This window comes from Schistocerca serialis, chromosome 8 (assembly GCF_023864345.2).
Source record: "Schistocerca serialis cubense isolate TAMUIC-IGC-003099 chromosome 8, iqSchSeri2.2, whole genome shotgun sequence".
NCBI classification, from domain to species: domain Eukaryota; kingdom Metazoa; phylum Arthropoda; class Insecta; order Orthoptera; family Acrididae; genus Schistocerca; species Schistocerca serialis.
Genome location: NC_064645.1, coordinates 506,538,504 through 506,565,281, shown reverse-complemented (window position 1 = coordinate 506,565,281; position 26,778 = coordinate 506,538,504). Strand labels below are relative to the sequence as shown.

The 26,778-nt window shown below is 43.0% G+C and overlaps 1 protein-coding gene across 2 annotated transcripts in view; it reads right to left on the bottom strand.

Annotated features, from left to right (window-relative positions):
- Positions 1-13,626: 13,626 nt before the first annotated feature.
- The window catches only part of LOC126416145 (stromal membrane-associated protein 1), a 142,970-nt gene continuing 129,818 nt past the window's right edge, over positions 13,627-26,778 (bottom strand). For both annotated transcript variants that reach the window (XM_050083693.1, XM_050083694.1), the window contains one exon: positions 13,627-15,472. In XM_050083693.1, the coding sequence (XP_049939650.1) occupies positions 15,248-15,472 (225 nt within the window). In that variant the 3' untranslated portion in view covers positions 13,627-15,247. The remainder of the gene's footprint in view (positions 15,473-26,778) is intronic.

Below are 26,778 nucleotides of genomic sequence, written 5' to 3'. Positions count from 1 at the left end.
CTTGTGTTTTTGGAAAGCATTACAAGCTTGGTGCTATTTCTTGCTTTCTGAGGCTTTGGAAAATCTTATTTACTTTACACTGTTCAGGATTCTCTTTACATTTACAAATGCTATGAAGGGAGTCTGGGTTTTTTCACTGTTCTGAATTCCTTTACCATGTTGAGGTCTGAATTGTTTCCACGCTACATTTCTTGAAACCAAGCTGATCTTTGTCCGTTACATCTTACAGATTTTTTTTTTTTTTCTGTTGCATTAATCTAGTCGGTAGTCAGATGTAGGTAGGTAGATTTTTAAATTTATTTGCTCATATCTTTATTAGTGTGATGATAAAGGTTCCCTCGACATTTAGCCCTTGTCGATTCCATTGATACTTTACACTACTTTAAATAACTTTGAAGTTTCAGTGGCTGGCCGCGGTTCTAGGTGTTTCACTCTGGAACCAAGCAGCTGCTACGGTCGCAGGTTCAAATCCTGCCTCGGGCATGGATGTGTGTGATGTCCTTAGGTTCATCTACATCTACATTTATACTCCGCAAGCCACCCAACGGTGTGTGGCGGAGGGCACTTTACGTGCCACCGTCATTACCTCACTTTCCTGTTCCAGTCGCGTGTGTGTGTGTGTGTGTGTGTGTGTGTGTGTGTGTGTGTGTCTATATATATATATATATATATATATATATATATATATATATATATATATATATATTTTTTTTTTTTTTGTGAAAAGCAATGGTCCCATAACACTCCCCTGTGGCACGCCAGAGGTTACTTTAACGTCTGTAGACGTCTCTCCATTGATAACAACATGCTGTGTTCTGTTTGCTAAAAACTCTTCAATCCAGCCACACAGCTGATATTCCGTAGGCTCTTACTTTGTTTATCAGGCGACAGTGCGGAACTGTATCGAACGCCTTCCGGAAGTCAAGAAAAATAGCACCTACCTGGGAGCCTGTATCTAATATTTTCTGGGTCTCATGAACAAATAAAGCGAGTTGGGTCTCACACGATCGCTGTTTCCGGAATCCATGTTGATTCCTACTTAGTAGATTCTGGGTTTCCAAAAACGAACATGATACTCGAGCAAAAAACATGTTCTAAAATTCTACAACAGATCGACGTCAGAGATATAGGTCTCTAGTTTTGCACATCTGCTCGACGACCCTTCTTGAAGACCGGGACTACCTGTCCTCTTTTCCAATCATTTGGAACCTTCCGTTCCTCTAGACTTGCGGTACACGGCTGTTAGAGAAGGGGGGCAAGTTCTTTCGCGTACTCTGTGTAGAATCGAATTGGTATCCTGTCAGGTCCAGCGGACTTTCCTCTGTTGAGTGATTCTAGTTGCTTTTCTATTCCTTGGACACTTATTTCAATGTCAGCCATTTTTTCGTTTGTGCGAGGATTTAGAGAAGGAACTGCAGTGCGGTCTTCGTCTGTGAAACAGCTTTGGAAAAAGGTGTTTAGTATTTCAGCTTTACGCGTGTCATCCTCTGTGTCAATGCCATCATCATCCCGGAGTGTCTGGATATGCTGTTTCGAGCCACTTACTGATTTAACGTAAGACCAGAACTTCCTAGGATTTTCTGTCAAGTCGGTACATAGAATTTTACTTTCAAATTCACTGAACGCTTCACGCATAGCCCTCTTTATGCTAACTTTGACATCGTTTAGCTTCTGTTTGTCTGAGAGGTTTTGGCTGCGTTTAAACTTAGAGTGAAGCTCTCTTTGCTTTCGCAGTAGTTTCCTAACTTTGTTGTTGTACCATGGTGGGTTTTTCCCGTCCCTCACAGTTTTACTCGGCACATACCTGTCTAAAACGCATTTAGTTAGGTTTAAGTAGTTCTAAGTTCTAGGGGACTGATGACCTCAGAAGGTAAGTCCCATAGTGGTTAGAGCCATTTTTTTGAAGTTTCACTAACTAAAGTTATGCCTCAACTTCATATTTTTGAGCATATATTCTGTGTACCATCCCCTGTGGCATTATTATATCTAATGTTCTCTCATCACATCTGGCCTCTTGTTCCATCTGTTTGCCTTTCAAATTCCTCAAAGATAAAATTTAATTGTTCTTTATACAGGATGTACATTTCCATTACCTGTGGCTGTTTACCAATTTGCATTTTGCTGCTTTGCAATTCCTTTTAATTTCTTCTTTAAGCAACTACCAGTTTCACGTGCGCGTGCACGCGCCCTTGAGTATTTTACACTGAGTTGATTGTATCTATGTACACTCCTCCCCCCCCCCCCCCCCCCTCCAATATTTGTTATTTCCAAGTTTAGTATATTCCACACTTCTACTGAATTACCGCTCATACTTTCATTTGGCCCAGTGATTACTGACAAAGGGAAAAAGGTCTGCGTGAAATCTTTTCTTATTATATGAGTATTCCAGTTCTTCATATGATAACCCGAAATTCAGTTGAAATCTATACAATATACACATCTAATACTTAACTCACTGTGAAAACCTCACATTTTCAAGGTACACCTTTACTTTCAATTTTTTTATTTAGCTAAAAACTCATTTCTTTCCCTACTCAAGTAGTCCTGTCATTGGGTCTTTTCTGTTCTGTAGCACTCCACTGACTGAAGACTATCATATTTAATGAAGTATAATTTTCTAGTATATTCTGTGTGTTTTGTAATCACACACTTGTGACATGCATACATGCAGTCCAGAAGTAGGATATCCTATAACAATGCAAAAAGTGGTAAAAGATTTTTTCATAATTTCGGCTTCCCATTCTTTAGTATAGCTCTAATGAAAATTTATGCTGGTACAGGCTAATAGTCTCCATGCTGGAGATTTTTGTTACTATCTGTCATCTTAAAATAACACATGCAGAACATATACCATACATCAGAAGGTGGCTTTACAACCTGAAAAGTGCCATTATTATGACCATATCGTTGTGGGAAAAAAATATATTTTTGCCCCCATTCTCGTAACCATATGAGCCTAACATAACAGGTTATTCTGCTGTTGCACCTTAAGGTTTAATTGTCACTGATGACAAAAATTAAGATCTAGGTTTTTGTATTGAAGTATAATCCATACACCATCTACACAAGCTAGTTTGCATGGCTGTTTAAGTATTGTTGCTTCCAACAATGTGTTAACATCTCCAAAAGCACATAGTACATAGCCTCAGGAGGCATCTTTTTGGTGCAGGGAGAAATTTGCTCAGTTTCAAAATCTTAAACCTTTTCATCTTTCTTTATACATTTCAATAATAGTTTGTTAAATCTGCTAAAAAAGCAAGAAAAAATGTGCTTCGAAAACAGCTCACCTTCCTTCTTGACATTGTCTCCTTTGAGGGACATACACTTGGTCCAGTGATCCTCCAGCTTTTCCAACCCAACAGAAAAATAGGTTCTGTCAAACTCTGCAACTATCACTTACTTACTTGATGAAAATTTCTTCCCAGTAAGCCAAAGTTTCTAGTTAGGGAACAGGAAGTTCTTGGAGGTAAGTGTGGTTAAAGAGTAGATGAGGTATCTATTCAAAGCCCAATTCATGCACTTTCACCTTTGTTATTGCTGATATGTGAGAGAGAAGATAGTGCAGTACTTTGATGCAAACAGTTTGATTATAAATCTGGAAAAAGCTGTTGCAATTGATATTTTCACCACCCACAATAGGACACTAGCTAATCCACCTGTAGAAATAAGTGGACAAAAAATTGAAAAACAGAGAGAACAAAATTTTTCAGTATGTAGATTCAACAAAACAAGAAATGAGACACACACGTGGACTATATGAACAAAAAACTGAGCAAAAGATGCTTTGTAATGAGAGTAATAAGAAACTGTACATCACATGATAATATCAGGACCATAAATTTTGCTTATTTTCAGTCAATATTGAAATCTGGTGTAGTGTTTTGGGGAAATTGTGGAGCTAGTCAAAAATCACTTAGATTGCAGTAAAAGATCATTAGATTAATAGAAGGGTTAGATCAAAGATCATTACGCAAACCACTATTTAGGAACAATAAAATACTACCACTTTCATGTATTTATGTACTTGAAAATGTAATAATTATAAAAGAAAAACTGAACAGTGGCAGTCCAAGCAACATCCATAATAGATATACACAGCTACCACACAAGACAGATAAATGATGTACATGTACAACAGACAAACAGTGCTGTTACAGAACGGCACTCTTCCCCCTGGCATCAAATTGTACAAATGCGCTACCCAAACCTACAAAAATAATGAACTTAAACAAGTTCAGATCAACTGTGGAGTATTTATTGGCCCAGCACTGTTTCTATACAGTAAGGGAGTACCTAAAAAAAAACTGCTTTACCAATTAAGACTGTTTTTATAAAATGTGTAATGTTTTGTTAAATTTATGTCCGGGGGGGGGGGGGGGGGGATAAAAAAAAATAAATCAAGGAATGTGTATTGTAATTAATGAATGGTCCAGTATCTTTTGTACACTGTACAGTCCTAGATTCACAGGACCAATAAATAAATAATCCTGGTTAAAGGGCACTTTTGGTGTGGAAACCTTGGTCTTTTTTCAGCCAATGCAAGTTTCAAACAATCCAACAAAGAAGTATAACAGCCAACAGTTATGGTTCTGCCATTTTCCAAGAAATCTATGACGAGTATTCCTTTGAAATCACTAAAAATAGAGGGCATCACCTTACCAGATGACAAAACTGTCTTTGGTGCACTTTCACCAGCCTCAGTCCATTGTTCTGACACTTGTGTGTAATGATGGATCCAGGTTTCATCAACTGTCACAAAGCAGCACGAAAAGCATTGTGGATTGTGATTAATCATTGTTAGACATTTGGTTGGAATGTTACACCAGATGCAGTTCCACTTGATTGAGCAATCGTGGCACCCACCTCACACACAGCTTTTTCATATCCAGTTCTCTGGGCAGGATATTATGCACTTCCTCAGTTGAGATGACTACAGGCTCAGCAGTCTCATTACCATATCGTGGATTCTGTCAAACGTTTCCTTTGTGGTGACCTCAGTCGGATGGCCGGAGCACACTTAATCTTCAGTGCTTGTCCAACCATGTTTAAATGCATTAATCCAAATGTAAATGATCTTGAATGATGTTGCAGAGTCCACATGAACTAGAATTCCATTTGTATTTGTGTGGTAGACCAACCCTTCAAAAGAAAATGTTTAATAACAGCACAGAAATCTGTTTTCTCCATTTTCAGTCACAATCGACATACTGATCAATTCAGATGTCTGTCAACAATGAACTGTACACTGTAAATTGATGAAATTCTTTATATGGTCCTTGGAATAATCACGCTTACCAACTATGAAGGGGTGGGAGGAGGGGGGGGGGGGGGGAGAGGAGAAGAAACCTCACGGAAATTTACCAGGCTTATCAAACCACCCATGTATCTATGAGGTTTAGGACATTAAGAAACCAGTTTGTAACTTGTTAAGTGGTGTAGAAGAAAAAATTGTCTCAAAAATCCAAATTTCATATAGGATAATGTACTCTCATCTTGTGCAACATGTTCCATGAAATAATACACTAACTGGCAAAAGGTCAAACTGCACCCTATGAGATCTCCACATACAATGTATGTCTACATTTTGTTGTCCATAATGTTCAATTGAACTGAAGCTTTCATTTTGATCTACATCAAAAACAGCTGATGCAAGTGGGTCCACATAATACGACCTCTGAAGCAGCTCATGAAGAAAATCCGGATTGCTTAAATTGATGCCCAACTGTCACATGATCCAAGGACATCGGTCAAATCAGAGGGCTCCTTGCACAGCAGTTAACAGATATGCAAATTAAGTTTCCATAAATGAAGAAGCTTCTCCATTTGCTCTGTCCTATTTCCTTTTACCTGTTAATCCATCTCCAAGTCTGAAGTACTACATTAGACATCATTTGCAGCTCTCTGCAATACCCAGCCCTTAAACTCCACTGTTGTTTCCTTGAAATGACATCAGACTTGTTACGTGGAACTGTGTGTGTTCCATATTAGAGATCAGAAACAGAGTGAATACAACACAACTAATGTTAAGGGTTGCATATATTAGAAATAAAAAAAAAAATGGCTCTGAGCACTATGGGACATAACTTCTAAGGTCATCAGTCCCCTATAACTTAGAACTACTTAAGACTAACTAACCTAAGGACATCACACACATCCATGCCCGAGGCAGGATTCGAACCTGCGACCGTAGCAGTCGCGCAGTTCCAGACTGTAGCGCCTTTAACCGCTTGGCCACCCCGGCCGGCTTAGAAATCAATGTTTTGCTTTTAAGTCAGTGCTATACTAGATTCTTTCCTTCTCACTACAGTTCTGCAATTACGACAAGCCCAAACGGTTGCACTGTGGCTGGTTCCTGCTCCTTTACTCACTCTCTCTTATCGAAGCATGCAGGAGAGAGAGGCTAGTTCTGACTTCGTACACAACTTGAGCACCCGATCTTGCCACTGACACTCACTCAGAGAATCAGATAGCCTCGAAGGAAGCTAATTTTGTGAGACTGATTGGTGCGAGAAAAATACCCTTCAAAAGTGTAAGAGAGATGCCTGAAGAAAGTTCAATGCTACAGTACGTCCTTCACACAAATACAAAGTTTCTCAGAGAGAGGGAGGGAGGGGGGGGGGGGGGGGAGAGAGAGAGAGAGAGAGAGAGAGAGAGAGAGAGAGAGAGAGAGAGAGAGCGCACAGAGCCAACCTCTTATTGAATTGCTAATTATCTCTTATAGACAACTGGCCAATTGTGGGATTGCACTGTTACCTTGGAATCTGGGTCATTTTCTTGCACAGACTGTAAATTTTTCTTTACTTAGATTGGTGTGGGTGATTTCATCTCAAATCATACAACTCAAGAGTGAATGTGTCATCACTATTTCAAAGTTTTCTGAAAAAAATATATGTTGAAGATCCACATGATACCTCTCCAAAACCACAATATTCTGATTTTCTTATGATTTGTTGAAACACTACAGACCTCTCTAAATGAGAGTATTTTTGAAAATGCCATAACAAAAGGGAAAATTGAAACATTGTAACAAAGAAAGCAAAAGTGAGTGACATCTGAATTTATTTTCAATAAATACTTTGTTCTGAATACTATGATATTAAAACACACACTCAGATAAAAAAAAAAAAAAAAAAAAAAAAAACGAACACACACACACACACACACACACACACACACACACACACACCGAGCTGTTCTCATTTTTCTGGAAAAATAAATATGAAAATTTGTAACTTTTTATGAATTTCAAAATTATGTTTTGAAATATGAATAGTCACAGGATGTTAACTGTCTTAGAAAATGATGATGTGAAGGATGAAGGACTGCTGACTCTCAGCTAGGACATTAATGGATGGAATTCTTAGACTCAAAATATTTGTACATAAAAATGGAAGAATCTGAAATTTTTTGGTTATTTATAAAATTATTTTCTCCAGAACCCCCATCCTAAATGTTCTAAAAATTTCCTAGTATGTTAATAGGTCATGGTACACAGGGTACATACAGCATGTGCAATATTTGTCTGTACAATACGTGAGAAATTTTTTAGCTGGACCTAGCTCCACTCTCAAGATCAAAAGTTCATGGACACTTAGATATTTAAATAGATCGCTGATTTTAACTAAATGTCATGCAAAACTTGTGTGTGTGTGTGTGTGTCACATTTTCTTTTTACAATATTATTCACAAATTATTGTATTCTGCCATGATTTTATTTCATGACTTTCTATGAATTAGAATTGCCTACTGTGAAAACAGTTCATTTGTTTCTTTCATCTGCTGGAGATTAAATCTTGTTGCAAGATGTTTACAGACACATCCTACCCCATCACATGCAGTTTTTCCATGACATGTTGCTGAAAATATCCTTTTTTTATGTTAATTCCTGTACTACAGTATTGACCAAGCTAAAAAGCAGAAAATAGTTTTTAAAATGAGATGCTGCATCCTCAGCCACACACACGTTTAGGAAATGCATGGCCACTAGAAGTTATGTCATCAATTATCGTGCTGACGGCATAGCATGCATGTGCACTGTCATGAATGAGATCATCACTGACAATAGCAAAACAGTGTGATGTTCCAAGGGAGTGAAACCTGTGATGTGTGCCAGTGGTAACTTTGAATTTCGTTCTGCAAAGCAATAGACCAGTGTTCAGCAAAGTCAAAATGAATAGTGTCACTATTCTGGGATGTGGCCAATTTTACTTCTACTATGGCATGTCTCTGAATCCTCCGGCTATGATGGTGAGCTATTCCTTTCATGACCCAATGCCTAACCTCTGTAACATACTTCTCTGGCTCTACTGTCTTCTTTACCAACTTTCCTCCCTTCCACAATGCATAGGTATGGTGTCATTGTCAGTATTGCGAAAGTGTAATGCTTCGACCATCATCACTTCAGCACCAGAACACACTGCACACTCCTGCAACCAACATTTATCTTGCAGCTCTTGACTCTTAAGCAAAAGCATCAGGTCCATCTCTGTGTACTTCTTTCCTACGACACTGCTTATGGCAAAACAAACAAGTTTCAAATTAGTGGAGTAAAGGGCTGGCACTTTACCAGTTTTGGTAGTAAGGAGTAGAATTTTGGGAGACCAATATTAAAATTTGAATTCTTTTTCATTAGGAAATATGCTTCTCTTATTGATCGTCATATATCTTTTTACTTTTTTTACTAACAGAGATGACATCAGCCTGGTTAGGACATCGCCTGTTGCAATCTTAGTCATCACTTGGGTAATATTTCAGAGCAACAATAAGTGTATCATCTTGCAATGGATATCCACATTAAGAATCTAGGCAAGCCAAAATACCATTCTCACACTCTATTTTACGAGCTTTTTAAATTAAATAAAGTGAGGAAGTGGGAAAGTATTTTTGTATCTGCTGTTTTAGAGTAGCTACCTGGTATCAGTGTCAGTAAATGTACCTGTTCCATATACACTCCTGGAAATGGAAAAAAGAACACATTGACACCGGTGTGTCAGACCCACCATACTTGCTCCGGACACTGCGAGAGGGCTGTACAAGCAATGATCACACGCACGGCACAGCGGACACACCAGGAACCGCGGTGTTGGCCGTCGAATGGCGCTAGCTGCGCAGCATTTGTGCACCGCCGCCGTCAGTGTCAGCCAGTTTGCCGTGGCATACGGAGCTCCATCGCAGTCTTTAACACTGGTAGCATGCCGCGACAGCGTGGACGTGAACCGTATGTGCAGTTGACGGACTTTGAGCGAGGGCGTATAGGGGGCATGCGGGAGGCCGGGTGGACGTACCGCCGAATTGCTCAACACGTGGGGCGTGAGGTCTCCACAGTACATCGATGTTGTCGCCAGTGGTCGGCGGAAGGTGCACGTGCCCGTCGACCTGGGACCGGACCGCAGCGACGCACGGATGCACGCCAAGACCGTAGGATCCTACGCAGTGCCGTAGGGGACCGCACCGCCACTTCCCAGCAAATTAGGGACACTGTTGCTCCTGGGGTATCGGCGAGGACCATTCGCAACCATCTCCATGAAGCTGGGCTACGGTCCCGCACACCGTTAGGCCGTCTTCCGCTCACGCCCCAACATCGTGCAGCCCGCCTCCAGTGGTGTCGCGACAGGCGTGAATGGAGGGACGAATGGAGACGTGTCGTCTTCAGCGATGAGAGTCGCTTCTGCCTTGGTGCCAATGATGGTCGTATGCGTGTTTGGCGCTGTGCAGGTGAGCTCCACAATCAGGACTGCATACGACCGAGGCACACAGGGCCAACACCCGGCATCATGGTGTGGGGAGCGATCTCCTACACTGGCCGTACACCACTGGTGATCGTCGAGGGGACACTGAATAGTGCACGGTACATCCAAGCAGTCATCGAACCCATCGTTCTACCATTCCTAGACTGGCAAGGGAACTTGCTGTTGCAACAGGACAATGCACGTCCGCATGTATCCCGTGCCACCCAACGTGCTCTAGAAGGTGTAAGTCAACTACCCTGGCCAGCAAGATCTCCGGATCTGTCCCCCATTGAGCATGTTTGGGACTGGATGAAGCGTCGTCTCACGCGGTCTGCACGTCCAGCACGAACGCTGGTCCAACTGAGGCGCCAGGTGGAAATGGCATGGCAAGCCGTTCCACAGGACTACATCCAGCATCTCTACGATCGTCTCCATGGGAGAATAGCAGCCTGCATTGCTGCGAAAGGTGGATATACACTGTACTAGTGCCGACATTGTGCATGCTCTGTTGCCTGTGTCTATGTGCCTGTGGTTCTGTCAGTGTGATAATGTGATGTATCTGACCCCAGGAATGTGTCAATAAAGTTTCCCCTTCCTGGGACAATGAATTCACGGTGTTCTTATTTCAATTTCCAGGAGTGTAGGAAGCAGCTGAGATAGCAGTATTTAGGTTTTGAAACCTCGCACAACATTTCATGCAAATATCACTATTTTCAGGTTCTGCACTAAGTGCATCTACATTACAAACTTCACAAACTTTTGAAGATGTTGCTTTTATAAAACTTGTTTCAATTTCTTCCACTTTTCTTTTTCCATACTGTTTTCTTCTAGTGCTTATTACTTTTCCTGGACATTTAAGAGGGGATATAGTAGGGAGTACAGCAGAAATGCTAATATTCAATATATTAACAGCTTCTCATTCAGTAATATGAACATCTGCACTGACTACTTCAGTTTCGTATTTGGGTGATGGTGATCTTTCAGGTGGGTTGTCACTCAATTTCTTCTTGTAGTGAGTGTAGCAATTCCTGCACAGTCGATGTGATATTAATAACGTTAATTGAGGACCAAGATATTTCTGCAATACCTCTGATTTCCAACAACTGCGAAGATTTTTTCACTTTTCTTAAACACCATCCTCTTGTCTTTTTACATAGTCCACACACCTCACTCTTTCATTACTGTATTTCCCCACTGACGTCGTTTCTAATACAGATCAAACCAAATGTAAAACTTTATGCGAAATGGTTTACGTGCAAGTTCTCACTCATTTGTTATAAACAGAAGAGTGCTGGAAACAGTGTTGCCAACATGCACATTTTTCACTAGAAATTCACGGATGAGAAGTATGCAGAATGTTGAAACTGACCACTGTGATTGCACCAACTACTAATATATTAACGAAACAATATTTTGTGTAAGTGTCGAAAGTTTTCGGACGTAGGTATTCGAGTATATAATTCGTAGACTCATGAAAGTGCAATTTTTTACATTTTTAGTAATAAATATTTACATAATACAGATAGCTGGAGCAGAAAAGATACTGTTTATAACTGCATCGGTAATACCTGGTAATACGACAAAATATAGCGTTCTGTGACTTTCCAAAATATAGAAAAGAAATTTTTTAAGTAGAAAAATTAACTTAAATTTCGTGTTTTTGTCTTACATTTGTAAGTTAAAGAAAGCCCATTAGCACACAAGAGTCAACTAAATTTCAACACACTAAGAGGGAACTTTAATGCAATACATTCTCCAGGTCTACAGTACTTTTGGTTTATTAAGTTACATTCTTTTGTACCCTACTGTTTTAAGAGTTATTTACGAAATATGTATTTTTCAAAGTGCTGTACCATTTACAAAAATTAAGATAAAACGAAAATATTTTACTTTTTAACACTTATGATATAGACGTCTAATATATATTTTTTCCAGAGAAATTCATGACCACAAGTTGACACAACCTATATGATTTGAGATGAAATCACCTGCGTGTATTTTATACAGGATGGGGCAAATAAATGTGTCCCAGACAACAGAGTTCCAGGGTACAAAGAAACACAGCAGAGGAAAGAAAATACAGTACTAACCTGACCACAGCAGATGCTGAAAGTGCCCACCATTCGTCTCTTGTCACTTTTGGGCCCCAGTCAACAAGTTGTTGTAGGCAGATTGAAGATGGACTGCTGGAATTATGAGTCTCATCCGAAACGTTTTGCTGCAGTTCTTTAAGACTATGAGGGTGGTAGTGGTACACCCTAGACTTGAGGGCTCCCCACACAGTAATCACAAACTGACAAATCACCTGCCCTGGGTGGCCATCTAGGACTGCGACCAAACTGACCTCTTGTCAGGTGTGAAGATTGTTAAAATGTGCTCCAACATTTGGCCAGCTGTATGGGCAGATGCCTCATTTTGTTGGAAGTACCTGTAGATCTATTCCTCCTCTGTTAATACTGCCACAAATGAGTTCAAAATGTTTGCAATGTAACGTGCCAAAGTCGGCACCCAGTGAAAGAGGGTGTGAACAATAATGTGGTGTGCAGACACTGCACACCAAAAGCCAACCTTCTGACCTGCAATGGCGTTTCATGTAAGCAATGGCTTTTCATGTAAGTTATGTGGATTCTCTGCAGCCCAGAACCTGTGATTCTGTGAACTGACATTACCACTCACGTCCAAGCCATTCATTGTTATCTCATTGACCAGCCACTCACAAAACTGGAGGTGCTGAGGAGCATCTGCTAGTTTTAATGTATGAACACCAGACACTCAGTAGGGATACATGTGCAGGTCCAGGTGTAGTACTTGTCCACATGATCGCTGGGATATGACTGTCTCTTGCGACAGGCGTCGGGTATATTTGGAAGGACTCTGAAGAATTTTCTGGTGTGTGTGTGTGTGTGTGTGTGTGTGTGTGTGTGTGTGTGTGTGTGTGTGTGTGTTTTTAGAATGTTTTTTTGTCTTGTTCGGATCAGGTCCTGTCCGATGCCCTTTTCGGACTAAGCGTTGTCTGGCACTCTTTACTGGCACTTTGAAACCATAAAACTTCTCAGCAAACAACAGATTACATCATTTCCATGACTTATCATGTAACTCTCCACAAAAAACATTGACTGCTCCACTCACACTGACACAGCTCGCACTACGCTCTCAACTGGTGTGGCTTATGTGGCAGGCATACATGTGGTGTGCGCATCATAGGGTGCGGTTACATGCAAACATTCACATCTAATTGTATCCACTTGTCCAGACCACTTTAATTTGTCCCATCCTGTATTACTGCCGCTTACTTGGACGTATGACAGCACAGCTTATCACTGCATTAACTGAAGAAATAATAGGTAGAGGCTTGCCAGTGTGAAACAACGGAATGGTGAAAGACAATGTTTTTGTGGCTGGTTTACACAAGTGTGCCTGCTCAAGGGTTGAATGATATGCTGAAAATTATGACTGATGAACTAGCAGTATGAATGAGTTAACATTTAGCTGACCTTACAAGACCACCATAGAGTTACTTGCACCTAAACTGTAACATTAAATAAGTGTGACTTTTAGAGAGCAAAGAGACAAGAAGAAATTCGAACACTTAAGGGCGCAGTACAAGAAAAATTATTATAAATACAAGTTAACACATGGAGAAAAACACCAAATCCAAGCAGAGTGCATGTGTGCAACTCAAGTAGATGAAGTTTATAGGAATCTTAATGAGTAAAAGTCTATGGATGTGTCGGTGAAACACTATTTGGAGATGACATATTTCTACTAATAAAGTTTCATACTCAGCAAATTTATATTTCACCTCCATACTCTTAAAACAAGAATGTCATAAGCAACTTCAAAATTTCTTTTGCAACAGTTTAAGTAACAGGAGAGGTGGACATTCAAAACACTGCAATGGAATGTAAAGAAATTTGATTATTTCCACTTGTACCCACAACAATGACAAAATACAAAACATATTTATATACAATTTCTCGCAGTTCACAGTTGTACAGTATCTTTTCATCTCTGAGCAAGGGTTTATGTATTTCACCAGGCACTTCTACAGCCAGCAGCAAAGTACCAATAAATAATGAATTTTTGATGTTAAATAAAAACTTTAAATTTGTACCAATCAGACTTTTATCCCTAATGTAATGGATCTGAGGTAGTCTTTCAAGAATATTGCTATGCGTAATTTTGTTATAGCATTTTGACTAGTCACATATAGGACCTCAGTCACTTCCATATTTAATGTGAAGGAAGTCATTAATACCACAATATTTTTTATGTGAACTGACTGAAAACACACAACTCACAATAAGATATATTAACAAAATCCTATTAAAAATAACATCTACACACAGTTTGCTAAAAGCTACAGCTCTCAACACATTTTTACTACAAATTCCATTGGATATGCACACTTCCATTCAATATTCTTTAATATCATATTTACTCAATATACAATATGAAAATGATACTTTACACATATCAAGATGCAGGTATCAAAAACAAGTAACCTTTTTTACAAATAATGATCCCACTGTTTTATACACTGATGAATGAGGCGCCTATAAACGATACTGCGTTTTGTATATAAAAGCACTCACTGCATTTTTCTCTTTATCTCTCCCTCTCTGAAACAAAAAACAAACCAACCCCACACACACACACACACACACACACACACACACACACACACACACACACACACAAACTAAGCCACATACATACCAAGGTACAGTGAACAAACAATACATTTATGTATTTTAAAAACAATGTTAACAACAAATATTTGAGATTGCCTTTTTAAGCCTTTTCACAAACAATTACTACCAATGTGGAATATACACTGTAATTCTATATGCCTGTTGCACACTGACATACAGGCAATGAACTCTGTAGCACCACTAAGAGAAATCCTACAGTCTGCTATGTGCAGTTCATGTACCTCTCTATGTACACTTAGGCATGGCAATAATATCAAAGGCATAAATATTCCAATTTTTGGTATCTGCTCAAATTCTTCCACTGCACTGTAACTGAGAACTGGTAGAATTTCTGTTTTCAATATGTGATATTAGCTAATGTATGCACTACTCATAAAACTTCAAATTAAGTATGTTGGCAACACATTCAATGAATTTCACCACAACAGACGGACGCAACTGACTGCTGCTTGCACACTTACAAGGCAACAATATCAACTTTTTATACACAATATAATCCAAACATTGCTTCTGTCTCCATGCTTATGCACCGATTGCTTAATGGTCCCAACTTTGCTTGTTCCTGTGTGTTGTGGACAGGCTATCAAACAATGATTATTGAAACTCATTACATGCAGAACAACACAAAAGTAGAGTTCAACTGAAGCTGAGAAGCTGTTTGTAGTAAATATTGCAGAAAGCAATAGAAATTAAAGATTATAAAATCTCACGCTTTACAATACTCCGTGATTTTGTGTAGTTTCACAGCAACAAATCTACCTCCCTATCAAGTACTATATTTTACACAATCAAATTCATATAATTCTATTGCCATAAATTAGTTGCCAATGTATGTCCAGGATTCGCTGGCTGGCCGAAAGTACTGATGCCCATTGCTGGTGTAGTAGTTGCTGTCATCCCTATTGCAGGTACACCCATTGTAGGTATACTCATGGCTGAAACTGGTTGCATGGGCATGCCCATCATACCTGGAACCTGGGCAGTAACCACTGGAGCACCCAAGTTAAGACGAGCCATCTGTTGTGGAAGCTGTCACCAAAAGCACCTTACATTATTGAACAAGATCAAGACTATTGCTAGATATACATATTAACAGTAATTAGAAACAAAAGCAATACAATTGCTTTGTTATGTGGCCACATTATTTCTCTTCTGACTTAATAACACATTACATCACTTGCATGCTTCTGCAGTATTCATTGACAATGCCTGATTTATGAACACACATTACAAGCTAACACAAGAAACAAAACAGCTGATAAACCTTGTATAATGTTGCAGGTTTCAACCAAATCTATTTGTAATCTCAATAGTGAGTCCATAGTACTTTGTTGCAAAAATAAACATATTATGACAATGTGTGTTTCACATGATTTACTTTAAACTGCATTCTCAACAAACACAAACATCATTAACCCAACAGACAGGGACAGAAGAAAACTATTTTACGAGTTATCCCGGTAATATTTTTATGTGGCTTAATTTTCTTTGTATTTACTTTTGTGTTGTTTTACTGCTTTTTACTGGCATGTTGAAAAGTGTAAGAGACCCAAGTTTAACAGTATATTTACTGTACAATAGGCATCACATTTGTTTACATGAACAAAGGGCATGTAAGTATGGCTACGACCAAGACTTAGCAAAAAGGTCATCTAACCACGAATTGGTTGTCATTTGACAGTAAGAATTTTTCATGTGCCTAACTTTTATTTCTACTACAGAAATTGGAAATATTGTCATTTAAGTTATAGCAGAGATGATTTGATGTTGGTATTTCCATCTTACTGAAGTTCTGCGGAATGTGAACTGACATTCACACTTCTTTTACTGACTGTTATTAATAAGCAAAACTAGAGTACAATCACTTCTGATCAGTGCTCAAATAATTTTTTTCCTTTTTCTAAGAGGAACTAAGGGTCTAACATTTCCTTTCCTCTGAGGTATTAACAGTGTAATTAATAATACAGTGTGCCACAGTTTTATGTTCCCTATTGTGTGAAATTATTGAGTACTTTTTCAACATCAACTACATTCACCACATTTTACAACAAATTTTGAAAACTGCAGCTGACAAAGTAAAACGCCTAAACCAGATTCATAGGAGTTTTAACTGAGAACAGAGTATACGCAAAAATCTTAACACTAAATTGAAAATCACCCTCTTTGCATTGTCATCATTGTCATATTCAGTCAAGCAACTGGTTGGATGAGACTCCTCGTCTCTGTAACCAAGTAACTACTACAACCTACATCCATTTGAAGCTATCTACTATATTGACTTCTTGGTCTCCCTCTACAGTCTTTACCCCTCCACTCTAATACAAAAGTGACATTTCAGAATGTGTCTTATCAACAGATCCCTTCTTTTAGTAAAGTTGTGCCAATAATTTCTGTTCTCCCCTAGTCTATTCAGTACCACCTCATAAGTTATGCAATCCATGTACCTAATTATGGACAGTCTTTTATAGTACCACACTTCAAAAGCTTCTATTCTCTTCCTGTCTTCCTGTCTTAACTGCTTACTATCCATTTTTAACTCCTGAATTGGCTACACTCTAGACAAATACTGTCAAAGCCTTCCTAACACTTAAATCTAAATTCAGTGTTAGCAAATTTATCTTTTCCAGGAACAATTATCTTGCCATTGCCAGTCTATACTTTATGTCCTATCTACTTTAGCCACCATCAGTAAATTTTCTGTCTAAATAACTGAACTCCTACATGAATGAAAATAGTTTCCGAATGAAAATAATCAATTTTGTCTATCACTTACATTATAGTTACAAAACTCATATGCTATTATTAGTGTGCCATTTTTAAATCTAATTCCCTCAATCACCTGATTTAATTTGACTACATTCCACTATCCTTGACTATCTTACATTCCACTTTTAAGAGACTGTCCACTCTATTCAAGCGCACTTCTATGTCCTTTACCACCTCTAACGGTATTACAATGTCACTGGCAAACTTCAAAGTTTTAATTTCTCTACCCTGAACTTTAATTCCCTTTCCAAATTGTTCTTTCCTTCCCTTCACAGACTGCTCAATGTACAGACTGAGCAACGCTGGGGATGTCTCTCACTCTTCTCATCCACTGTTTCCCTTTCGTCGTCTGATCCTTCTAACTGCCGTCTGGTTTCTGTACAAGTTGTAAATAACCTTTTGCTCTTTGTATTTTACTCTTGCTACCTTTAAAATTTTGAAGAGTGTGCTCCACTCAGGAACACCAGACGCTTTCCTCCATGTCTACAAATACTATAAATGTGTTCTTGCCTTTCCTTAAACTATCTTTGATTAGTATTGCCCCTCACATTTCTACATTTCTCTGGAACCCAAACCGATCTTCCCAAGGTTGGCTTCCAACAGTTTTTCCATTTTTCTCTGTAAATAATTTGATTCAGTATTCTGCAAGAATGACTTATGAAACTGATAGACAGGTAATATTCACACCTATCAGCTCCTCCTTTCTGAACGGGAACTGTTCCTTTCTTCTTTGAAGTCCGAGGATATTTCAACTGTCTTGTACAACTTGCACACCATGTGGGATAGTTTGGCCATGGCTGGCTATCCCATGAAATTCAATAGTTCTGAGGCAATGTCTTCTACTCCAAGGGCCTTGTTTCAACTTAAGGCTGTAGTGATACATCCCATTCCTTGAATGAGAGGCATCACGTCCTTAAATACTTATCTCAGAGAAAAGAGGTTTGTGACAGAGTGGTCAGTAAGTGGTGAGCACCCCGCTGTTGGGAGGTGTTTTAAATCATAGGTGCTGATACCAGAGCTAATGGTCCAGTGACTGTATGGAAGTGGATAGCAGTCAGAGCCTACCTGCTGAGGTGAAGATGAGTTCCACAGAGCAGGTGGTGTGGAAGAAAGAGCTCAATGAACTCTAAGAATGTAAAAGTCAAAGATAATAAATGTATTTTAAGTGTTAATCATCAAGTTGAATATCAGGTCTGTTTTGTACATAGTAGAGAGGCAGTATACACGATAGTAGCTGTCCTCATTTATCGTGTAATGAGTTGCAATATTGAAGATAATATAATAATTCCAATCCCAAAGAAAGCAGGTGTTGACAGATGTGAAAATTACCCAACTATCATTTTAATAAGTCACAGCCGCAAAATACTAACACGAATTCTTTACAGATGAATGGAAAAACTAGTAGAAGCCAACCTCGGGGAAGATCAGTTTCGATTCCGTAGAAACACTGGAACACGTGAGGCAATACTGACCTTACGACTTATCTTAGAAGAAAGATTAAGGAAAGGCAAACCTACGTTTCTAGCATTTGTAGACTTAGAGAAAGCTTTTGACAATGTTGACTGGAATACTCTCTTTCAAATTCTAAAGGTGGCAGGGGTAAAATACAGGGAGCGAAAGGCTATTTACAATTTGTACAGAAACCAGATGGCAGTTATAAGAGTCGAGGGGTATGAAAGGGAAGCAGCAGTTGGGAAGGGAGTGAGACAGGGTTGTAGCCTATCCCCAATGTTATTCAATCTGTATATTGAGCAAGCAGTAAAGGAAACAAAAGAAAAATTCGGAGTAGGTATTAAAATTCATGGAGAAGAAATAAAAACTTTGAGGTTCGCCGATGACATTGTAGTTCTGTCAGAGACAGCAAAGGACTTTGAAGAGCAGTTGAATGGAAGTGTCTTGAAAGGTGGTGATGGTTGTTGTTGGGATGTTTAAGGGGGACTAAACAGCTAAGGTCATCAGTCCCCCATTCCAAAAACAGGCGAGACATAAATGCACGAAGCAGGTAAAACCCCAAGGGGAAGGAGACTCCCCCCAGGCCCTAAAAGAACACAAATGCGGTAACGAACACTACAGACACGAAGAGTACAGATGAACACCAGACAAAAGGAAACAGAAGAAAAGAAGATGGCCGGAGACTGGTTGACTGACCACGACAACAAAAAAGGGAAAGAGTCAACCAACCGACTACACACTAAAATCTGCAACCAAATATGAGAGACTCGAGGACAAGAGACACACAAAGGGAAAGGAGCAAAACCTCCCTAAATGGAACCATAAAAAGGACTACCACGAATAAAATTTAAAATGTCATCAGCCATGGAGGCATTGTCGCTTAAAACCAAAGGCAAAGTGTCCGGGAGATTAAAAGACTGCCGGAGGATGCGCAGTCGGGGACACTCCAATAAAATGTGGGCGACCGTCAGCTGGGACCCACACCAACACGGGGGGGGGGGGCGGGGGGGGGGGGGGGGGGAGGGGGGGGGGGGGATCCTCCTGACGCAAAAGATGGCCGTGCATCAGGTATGTATGGCCGATGCGGAGCCGACACAGGATAACAGAGTCCCTGCGAGAAGGCCGCAGGGAGGAGCGCCACACATCGGTCGTCTCCTCAACAGCCCACAGTTTAATCGGGGATGTCATGCCACGCCACTCAGCAGTCCACATCCCAAGCACCTTACGGCGCAACACCAGCTACTGATTGCGAGCCGTGAGGCCGATTTCCAAAGCTGGGGCGTCGATCGCCCCTTTGGCCAGCCTGTCGACACGTTCGTTCCCCGGGATGCCAACGTGACCTGGCGTCCAAATAAAGACCACCGAACGACCAGAGCGGGTAATGGCAGAAACAGACTCCTGAATAGAGGACACCAGAGGAGAAGAGGTATAGCAGCGGTCGATGGCCTGGAGGCCGCTCAGGGAGTCACTGCAGATGACTATGGACGTACCCGAGCAGGAACGCATATGCTAAAGAGCGCGCAATATGACCACCAGCTCTGCAGTAAAAATACTGCAGCCAGCCGGCAAGGAGCGCTGTTCAACATGGGCAGCGCGTGAGCAAAAGTGTAGGCAGTGCGACCATCAACCAGGGAACCATCAGTGAAGACAGTCTCACAGCCCGAAAATGAGGCGAGGAGCGCAAGAAAACGGCGACGGAGGGCCACAGGCGGAACCGAGTCCTTGGGTCCCTGTGCCAAGTCCAGACGGACGGACGGCTGGGGCAAACACCAGGGAAGCGTAGGTGCACGGACCCGGAAGGGAGGCAGAAGAGGGAATGACCCCAGTTCCGACAGCAGGGACTGGACGCGGACAGCTATGGAAAGCCCAGACCTAGGTCGCCGTTCGGGCAGATGGAGGACCACGGCAGGGAAAAGCAGGCGATGATTGGGATGGCCGGGCGAGCAATGCACGTGGACAGCACAGTCGGCGAGCAGTCGATGGCGGCGAATCCGCAGCGGGGGAACCCCGGCCTCCACCAGTAGACTATCCACGGGGCTCGTACGGAAAGCGCCAGTTGCAAGCCGAACCCCATAGTGGTGTATGGGGTCTAACAACTTCAACGCTGACGGTGATGCAGACCCATAGGCCAGGCTCCCATAATCAAGCCGGGACTGCACAAGGGCTCTGTACAATTGCAGCAGCGTGCAGCGATCTGCACCCCAAGACGTGTGGCTAAGGCAGCGGAGGGCGTTGAGGTGCCGCCAGCATTTTTGCTTCAGCTGAGTAAGATGAGGAACCCACGTGAGCCGGGCATCAAACATGAGGCCTAAGAAACAGGAAGTCTCCACCACTTCAAGCAGGTGGCCGTCGAGGTAAAGTTCAGGATGAGGGTGGACCGTCCAACGCCTGCAAAAGTGCATAACTCGAGTCTTGGCTGCAGAGAACTGAAAACCGCGAGTCAGAGCCCATGATGCTGCCTTGCGAACGGCTACCCGCAGATCAAAAAATACAGCAACGAGATGCTGACGTCGGGCAAAGGCCGTACGGACGGCAGATTCCAGCCACACCAAATTGTCCACTGCAGACCGGCCCCGACGGAAGCCACCCTGGGATGGAGCGAGGAAACTGCGCGACTCAAGGACCCAACACAAACGCCGCCGCACAATACGTTCGAGCAATTTGCACAAAACGTTGGTGAGGGTGATGGGACGATAGCTGTCCACCGCCAGTGGGTCCGCACCGGGCTTCAAGACGGGGACAATAACACCCTCTCGCCATGGCGACGGGAACACGTCTTCGCTCCAAATACGGTTAAATATCGCGAGAATGTGTCTCTGGCAGTCCCTGGAGAGATGCGTCAGCATGTGCGCGTGGATGCAGTCTGGTCCTGGTGCTGTATCAGGGCAATCGGCGAGGGCAGTGAGGAATTCCCTCTCGCTGAAAGGAGCCTTGTATTTTTCAGAACGACGCGTGTGGAATGAGAAAGGCGTCCGCTCGGCTCGCTCCTTTAGAGAGCGAAAGGCGGGGGGATAAGATGCAGTCACAGAACTCTTAGCAAAGTGCGCGGCCAAGGATGAGACATACCTCTCCCAGCACTCCTGCTTACGCCGGGCAATAAGACGACGGGCCAAGGCACGGAGCCTCTTAAAGGCGACGAGGGTCTCCAGAGACGGGTGCCGCCTATGACGCTGGAGAGCCCGCCTACGGTTGCGAATAGCCTCAGCAATCTCCGGCGACCACCAGGGAACAGCCTTCCTCTGAGGGAGTCCAGAAGAGCGGGGGATGGCAGCCTCGGCCGCCGAAATGATGGATGTGGTTAAAACACGGGCCACCTCGTCAATGTCACCCTGTGGGGGAGACTCAATGGTTGCAGCAGAAGTAAAAGCTGGCCAGTCAGCCCTGTGGAGAGCCGAACGGGGCAGGCGCGCAGAAGAATGACACTGGGGCAGTGATAAATAGATGGGAAAATGGTCACTACCATACAGGTCAGGATGCACTCTCCAGTGGAGGGATGGGACAAGTCTGGGGCTGCAAAGAGAGATCGATGGCCGAGAAAGAGCCACGGGCCACACTGAAATGCGTGGGAGCACCGGTATTCAAGAGGCTAAGGTCGAGCTGAGCCAACACATGCTCCACGGCCCGACCGCAGTCATCGGAGACAGTCCCACCCCATAGAGGGTTGTGGGCATTGAAATCGCCCAGAAGCAGCAAAGGTGGCGGGAGTTGAGCCAGCAGCGCAGCCAAGACATGTCGGGGGAGCTCCCCATCCGGAGGAATGTAAACAGAGCGAACAGTAATAGCCGGCGAGAGCTCAACCCTGGCAGCGACTGCCTCTAAAGGCGTCAGAAGGGGTACTGGCGAGCTACAGACTGAGTGGTGAACAAAAAGGCAAACCCTACCTGACGCTCGCTGACAGGCAGCGCGGTTCTTACAGTATCCCCGATAACCGCGAAGGGCGGGGGTCCGCATTGCCGGAAACCAAGTTTCCTGCAGAGCAATGCAGAGAACAGGGGAAACACTCAGAAGCACCCGGAGCTCAGGCAGGTGGTGGAAATAACCGCCACAGTTCCACTGGAGAATGGAAGCAGGAAGGGACTGGGAGGGCGTGAATGCGACTAAGAGGCAGACGGCGCCTCAGAGCCAACTGCCGCCACTGGGGGAGAGTCAGCTGAGTCCATAGGAAAGGGCCCCAAGGGTTCCGTGAGGGCGAGATCCGTGGCAGAGGCGAGGATCTCCACCTCATTCCCGGTGCTTCCAGTGCTGGAAGTTGGGGCATATGTCCTCCCGTTGCCCATCCAGCGCTCCCGGAGCCTTGGACTCATTCCGTTCCTTCTTCTCACTTTGGCCCTTAGGGTGAGAGGGCTGGGAGAGCTTCTCTGAAGGAGTGTCGGAGGCTGACGACGGCGCAGAAGCCCTACGACCAGCAGGTGGCGGAACCTTCAGCCACTGGCCGACGTCCGGCTGGGTAGGAGAAGAAACGGAGGAAGGGAGAGCCCCGAGGGACCCCTTCCGCGAGAGAGGAACCGGCAGAGGCAACGCCGGCGGAGAAGGAGGGGGAGGGATCGAGCCCCCCCCCCCCCGGTTTTGGAGGAGATTTCACTCCAGAAGTAAGCGTGGGGGGAGCGACAGAAGAGGGTTTGCCCCCAACTGCTAAGGGGGCAACAGATAAAGGCTTGCCCCCAGGCACGAGGGGGGCAGACAGAGATGCACAGCCCCGAGGGCCCACTGAAGGCGGCACAGATGAGGCGACAACCGTCGCTCGTGTGGGCGACGATAACGTGGCTGCAGCAAAAGATGTTCGAATGGAAGCAGGATACAACCTTTCATATTTCAGTTTTGCCTCTCAATAACTAAGCCGGTTCAGGGTCTTAAATTCCATGATCTTCCGCTCCTTATGAAGAACGGGGAAATCCGGCGAGCATGGAGAGTGGTGCTCCCCACAGTTGACACATACAGGCGGAGGCGCACATGGAGAATCGGGATGAGAGGGGCGTCCGCAATCTCGACATGTAGCGCTGGATGGGCAACGGGAGGACATATGCCCCAACTTCCTACACTGGAAGCACCGCATGGGGGGAGGGACGTATGGCTTGACGTCGCAACGGTAAACCATCACCTTGACTTTCTCGGGCAAGACATCACCCTCGAAGGCCAAGATAAAGGCACCGGTGGCCACCCTGTTAGTCTTGGGTCCTCTATGTACACGACGGAGAAAATGTACACCACGTCGGTCCAAGTCGGCTCTCAGCTCGTCATCGGATTGTAACAAGAGGTCACGATGGTAAATAATCCCCTGGACCATATTTAAGCTACTGTGGGGAGTGACGGTAACAGGGACGCCCCCAGCTTATCACAGAAGAGCAACGCTCATGACTGGGCTGGGGAGGACGTCTTGAGGAGGATGGACCCATTCCTCATTTTAGACAACCACGCCAATTCCCCAAACTTATCCTCCAGGTGTTCCACAAAAAACAGAGGCTTCGTCGTAAGAAAGGAGTCACCATCAGTCCTGCTGCAGACAAGGTATTGCGGTACGTAAGGCTCCCCCTTGGCACTAGATCGGCGTCCCTCCCATTGCGCAGCCAACGAGGGGAACGACTGAGGGTCATATTGCGCAGCATCAAAGTCTACTCTACCTCGCTTAGAGACGCTGGTGGCCGTGCAACCACCAGCTTGGTGTGATTTATTGCGCTTCATTGCGCCACATCCGCCCAGATGCCACCTACTCCGAACGAGGGCTCTCCCCAAGGGCGCCACCCAGCCAAAGCAACGGGTACCTGGCCGATATCCCGTTGCCCGGAGTCCCCGTGCCCCAGACAAGATGGGCACATACTCCTTGGCATGCATGGGGAGGAAACAGCTCTGGCATCTGTAGTGCGACCCCTGCGTGGTAGGGGGCTACCACCAAGAGGGTACATGACGACCCCACCACAACGGACTGGCTACCGTGCTGGATTTTAGGTGTTGAAAGGGTCCACAGTGGTCGTGGGTGCTAAGAATGAGACTGCGCACAAGGCGAGGAGGAGGCAACCCAAAAGACGTTGGGTGTAAATCCCGCCACACGACAATAGGTAACATGCAAGATGGTGGTGCATGATGGACCAATAGAAAAACACCATGTAAGGCGTCCTTCCCCAAATGGCACGCACTAACAACGGAAAAAAAAAGCAGGTCAAACCTAAGAGGGGACCATCACAGAAGGCCGAAACGTTTGAGACTCCTTTTAGTCGCCTCTTACGACAGGCAGGAATAGCGTGGGCCTATTCTTACCCCCGAACCTGCAGGGGGTGTCTTGAAAGGAGGATATAAGATGAACATCAACAAAAGCAAAACAAGGATAATGGAATGTAGTCTAAGTCGGGTGGTGCTGAGGGAATTAGATTAGGAAATGAGGCACTTAAAGTAGTAAAGGAGTTTTGCTATTTGGGGAGCAAAATAACTGATGATGATCGAAGTAGAGAGGATATAAAATGTAGGCTGGCAATGTCAAGGATAGCGTTTCTGAAGAAGAGAAATTTGTTAACATCCAGTATTGATCTAAGTGTCAAGAAGTCGTTTCTGAAAGTATTCGTATGCAGTGTAGCCATGTATGGAAGTGAAACATGGACGATAACTAGTTTGGACAAGAAGAGAATAGAAGCTTTCAAAATGTGGTGCTACAGAAGAATGCTGAAGATTAGATGGGTAGACCACGTAACTAATGAGGAGGTATTGAATAGGATTGGGGAGAAGAGAAGTTTGTGGCACAACTTGACCAGAAGAAGGGATCGGTTGGTAGGACATGTTCTGAGGTATCAAGGAATCACCAATTTAGTATTGGAGGGCAGCGTGGAGGGTAAAAATCGTAGAGGGAGACCAAGAGATGAATACACTAAGCAGATTCAGAAGGATGTAGGTTGCAGTAGGTACTGGGAGATGATTAAGCTTGCACAGGATAGAGTAGCATGGAGAGCTGCATCAAACCAGTCTCAGGACTGAAGACCACAACAACAACATAAGCAGATGAATTGAATCCCACTTCTTATGAGGTGGAATGAATGTGAGGTTAATTTTCAGCAGTTTTATTTGCAGTCTGTATGGAGGCGAAGTCTGAATCAAGTTGGAGGAAGAGGGCACACGGATTCAGGGCACAGACTAGCTGAACCCTGATAAGTAATATTTAATGGCAATGAAGTATTCACTAAGCAACATTCATTGTATATAAATGGAAAGTTCAGGTGGTAATTTACACAAGTGTTTTGTGCATTAGATGAAGTATAAAAAAACCACCACACAGCCAAGCCAGCCTAAAACACTTCAAGGGCTTTCAGTGCTCTGCCAGATTCTTGTTGTAGTGTTTTATCTCCCATCTCATCTTCATCTATCTCCTCACCCATCTCTATAATATAGTAATTTCCTTTGTATAGCCCCTTTAGATACCCATTCCACCTTTCAGCTTTTCCTCCTTTGTTTAGAGCTGTCTTTCCATTTGCACTCCTTGATATTCATATAGCTGCTTCTCTTTTCTCCGAAGGGGTCTAACTTTCTTACCAGCATTATCTATCTTTCCACTACTTACACATGCTCCTATAGCCTTGCCTTTGTCTTCTAGTCATTTCTGCTCAGCCATTTTGCAGTTTCTGTGAATCTCATTTTTTAAATGCCTGTATTCTATTTTGCCTGATTAACTTTTATATTTTGTCCCTTCATCAATTAAATTCAGTATCTCCTGTGATATATGCTGATTTCTACACCACCTTGTCCTTTTATCTGTATGATCCTCTGCTGTCTTCAGTATTTCATATTGCAGAAACATCAAATTATCTTGTATTATATTCCTTTCCTGTGTTTCAATTAATCATTGCTTAATGCTTCCTTAAACTCTGTACAGCCTCTTTCTTTCCACTTTATCCAGGTTCCATCTCAGTAATTTCCTTTTTTTGCAATTTCTTCAATTTTGATCTATGGCTCATAACCATTAAATTGTGGTTCAAGTCCACATCTGCCCCCAGGAGATGTCTTACAGTTTATAATCTGATTCCAAAATCTGCCTCGACAGTAAGTACCAAATCAAACTTTTCAGTGATCCATGCCTCTTCCTCAAATACAACCTTCTTTCACAATTCTTATACTAAATGTTAGTAATACCCCGTGCC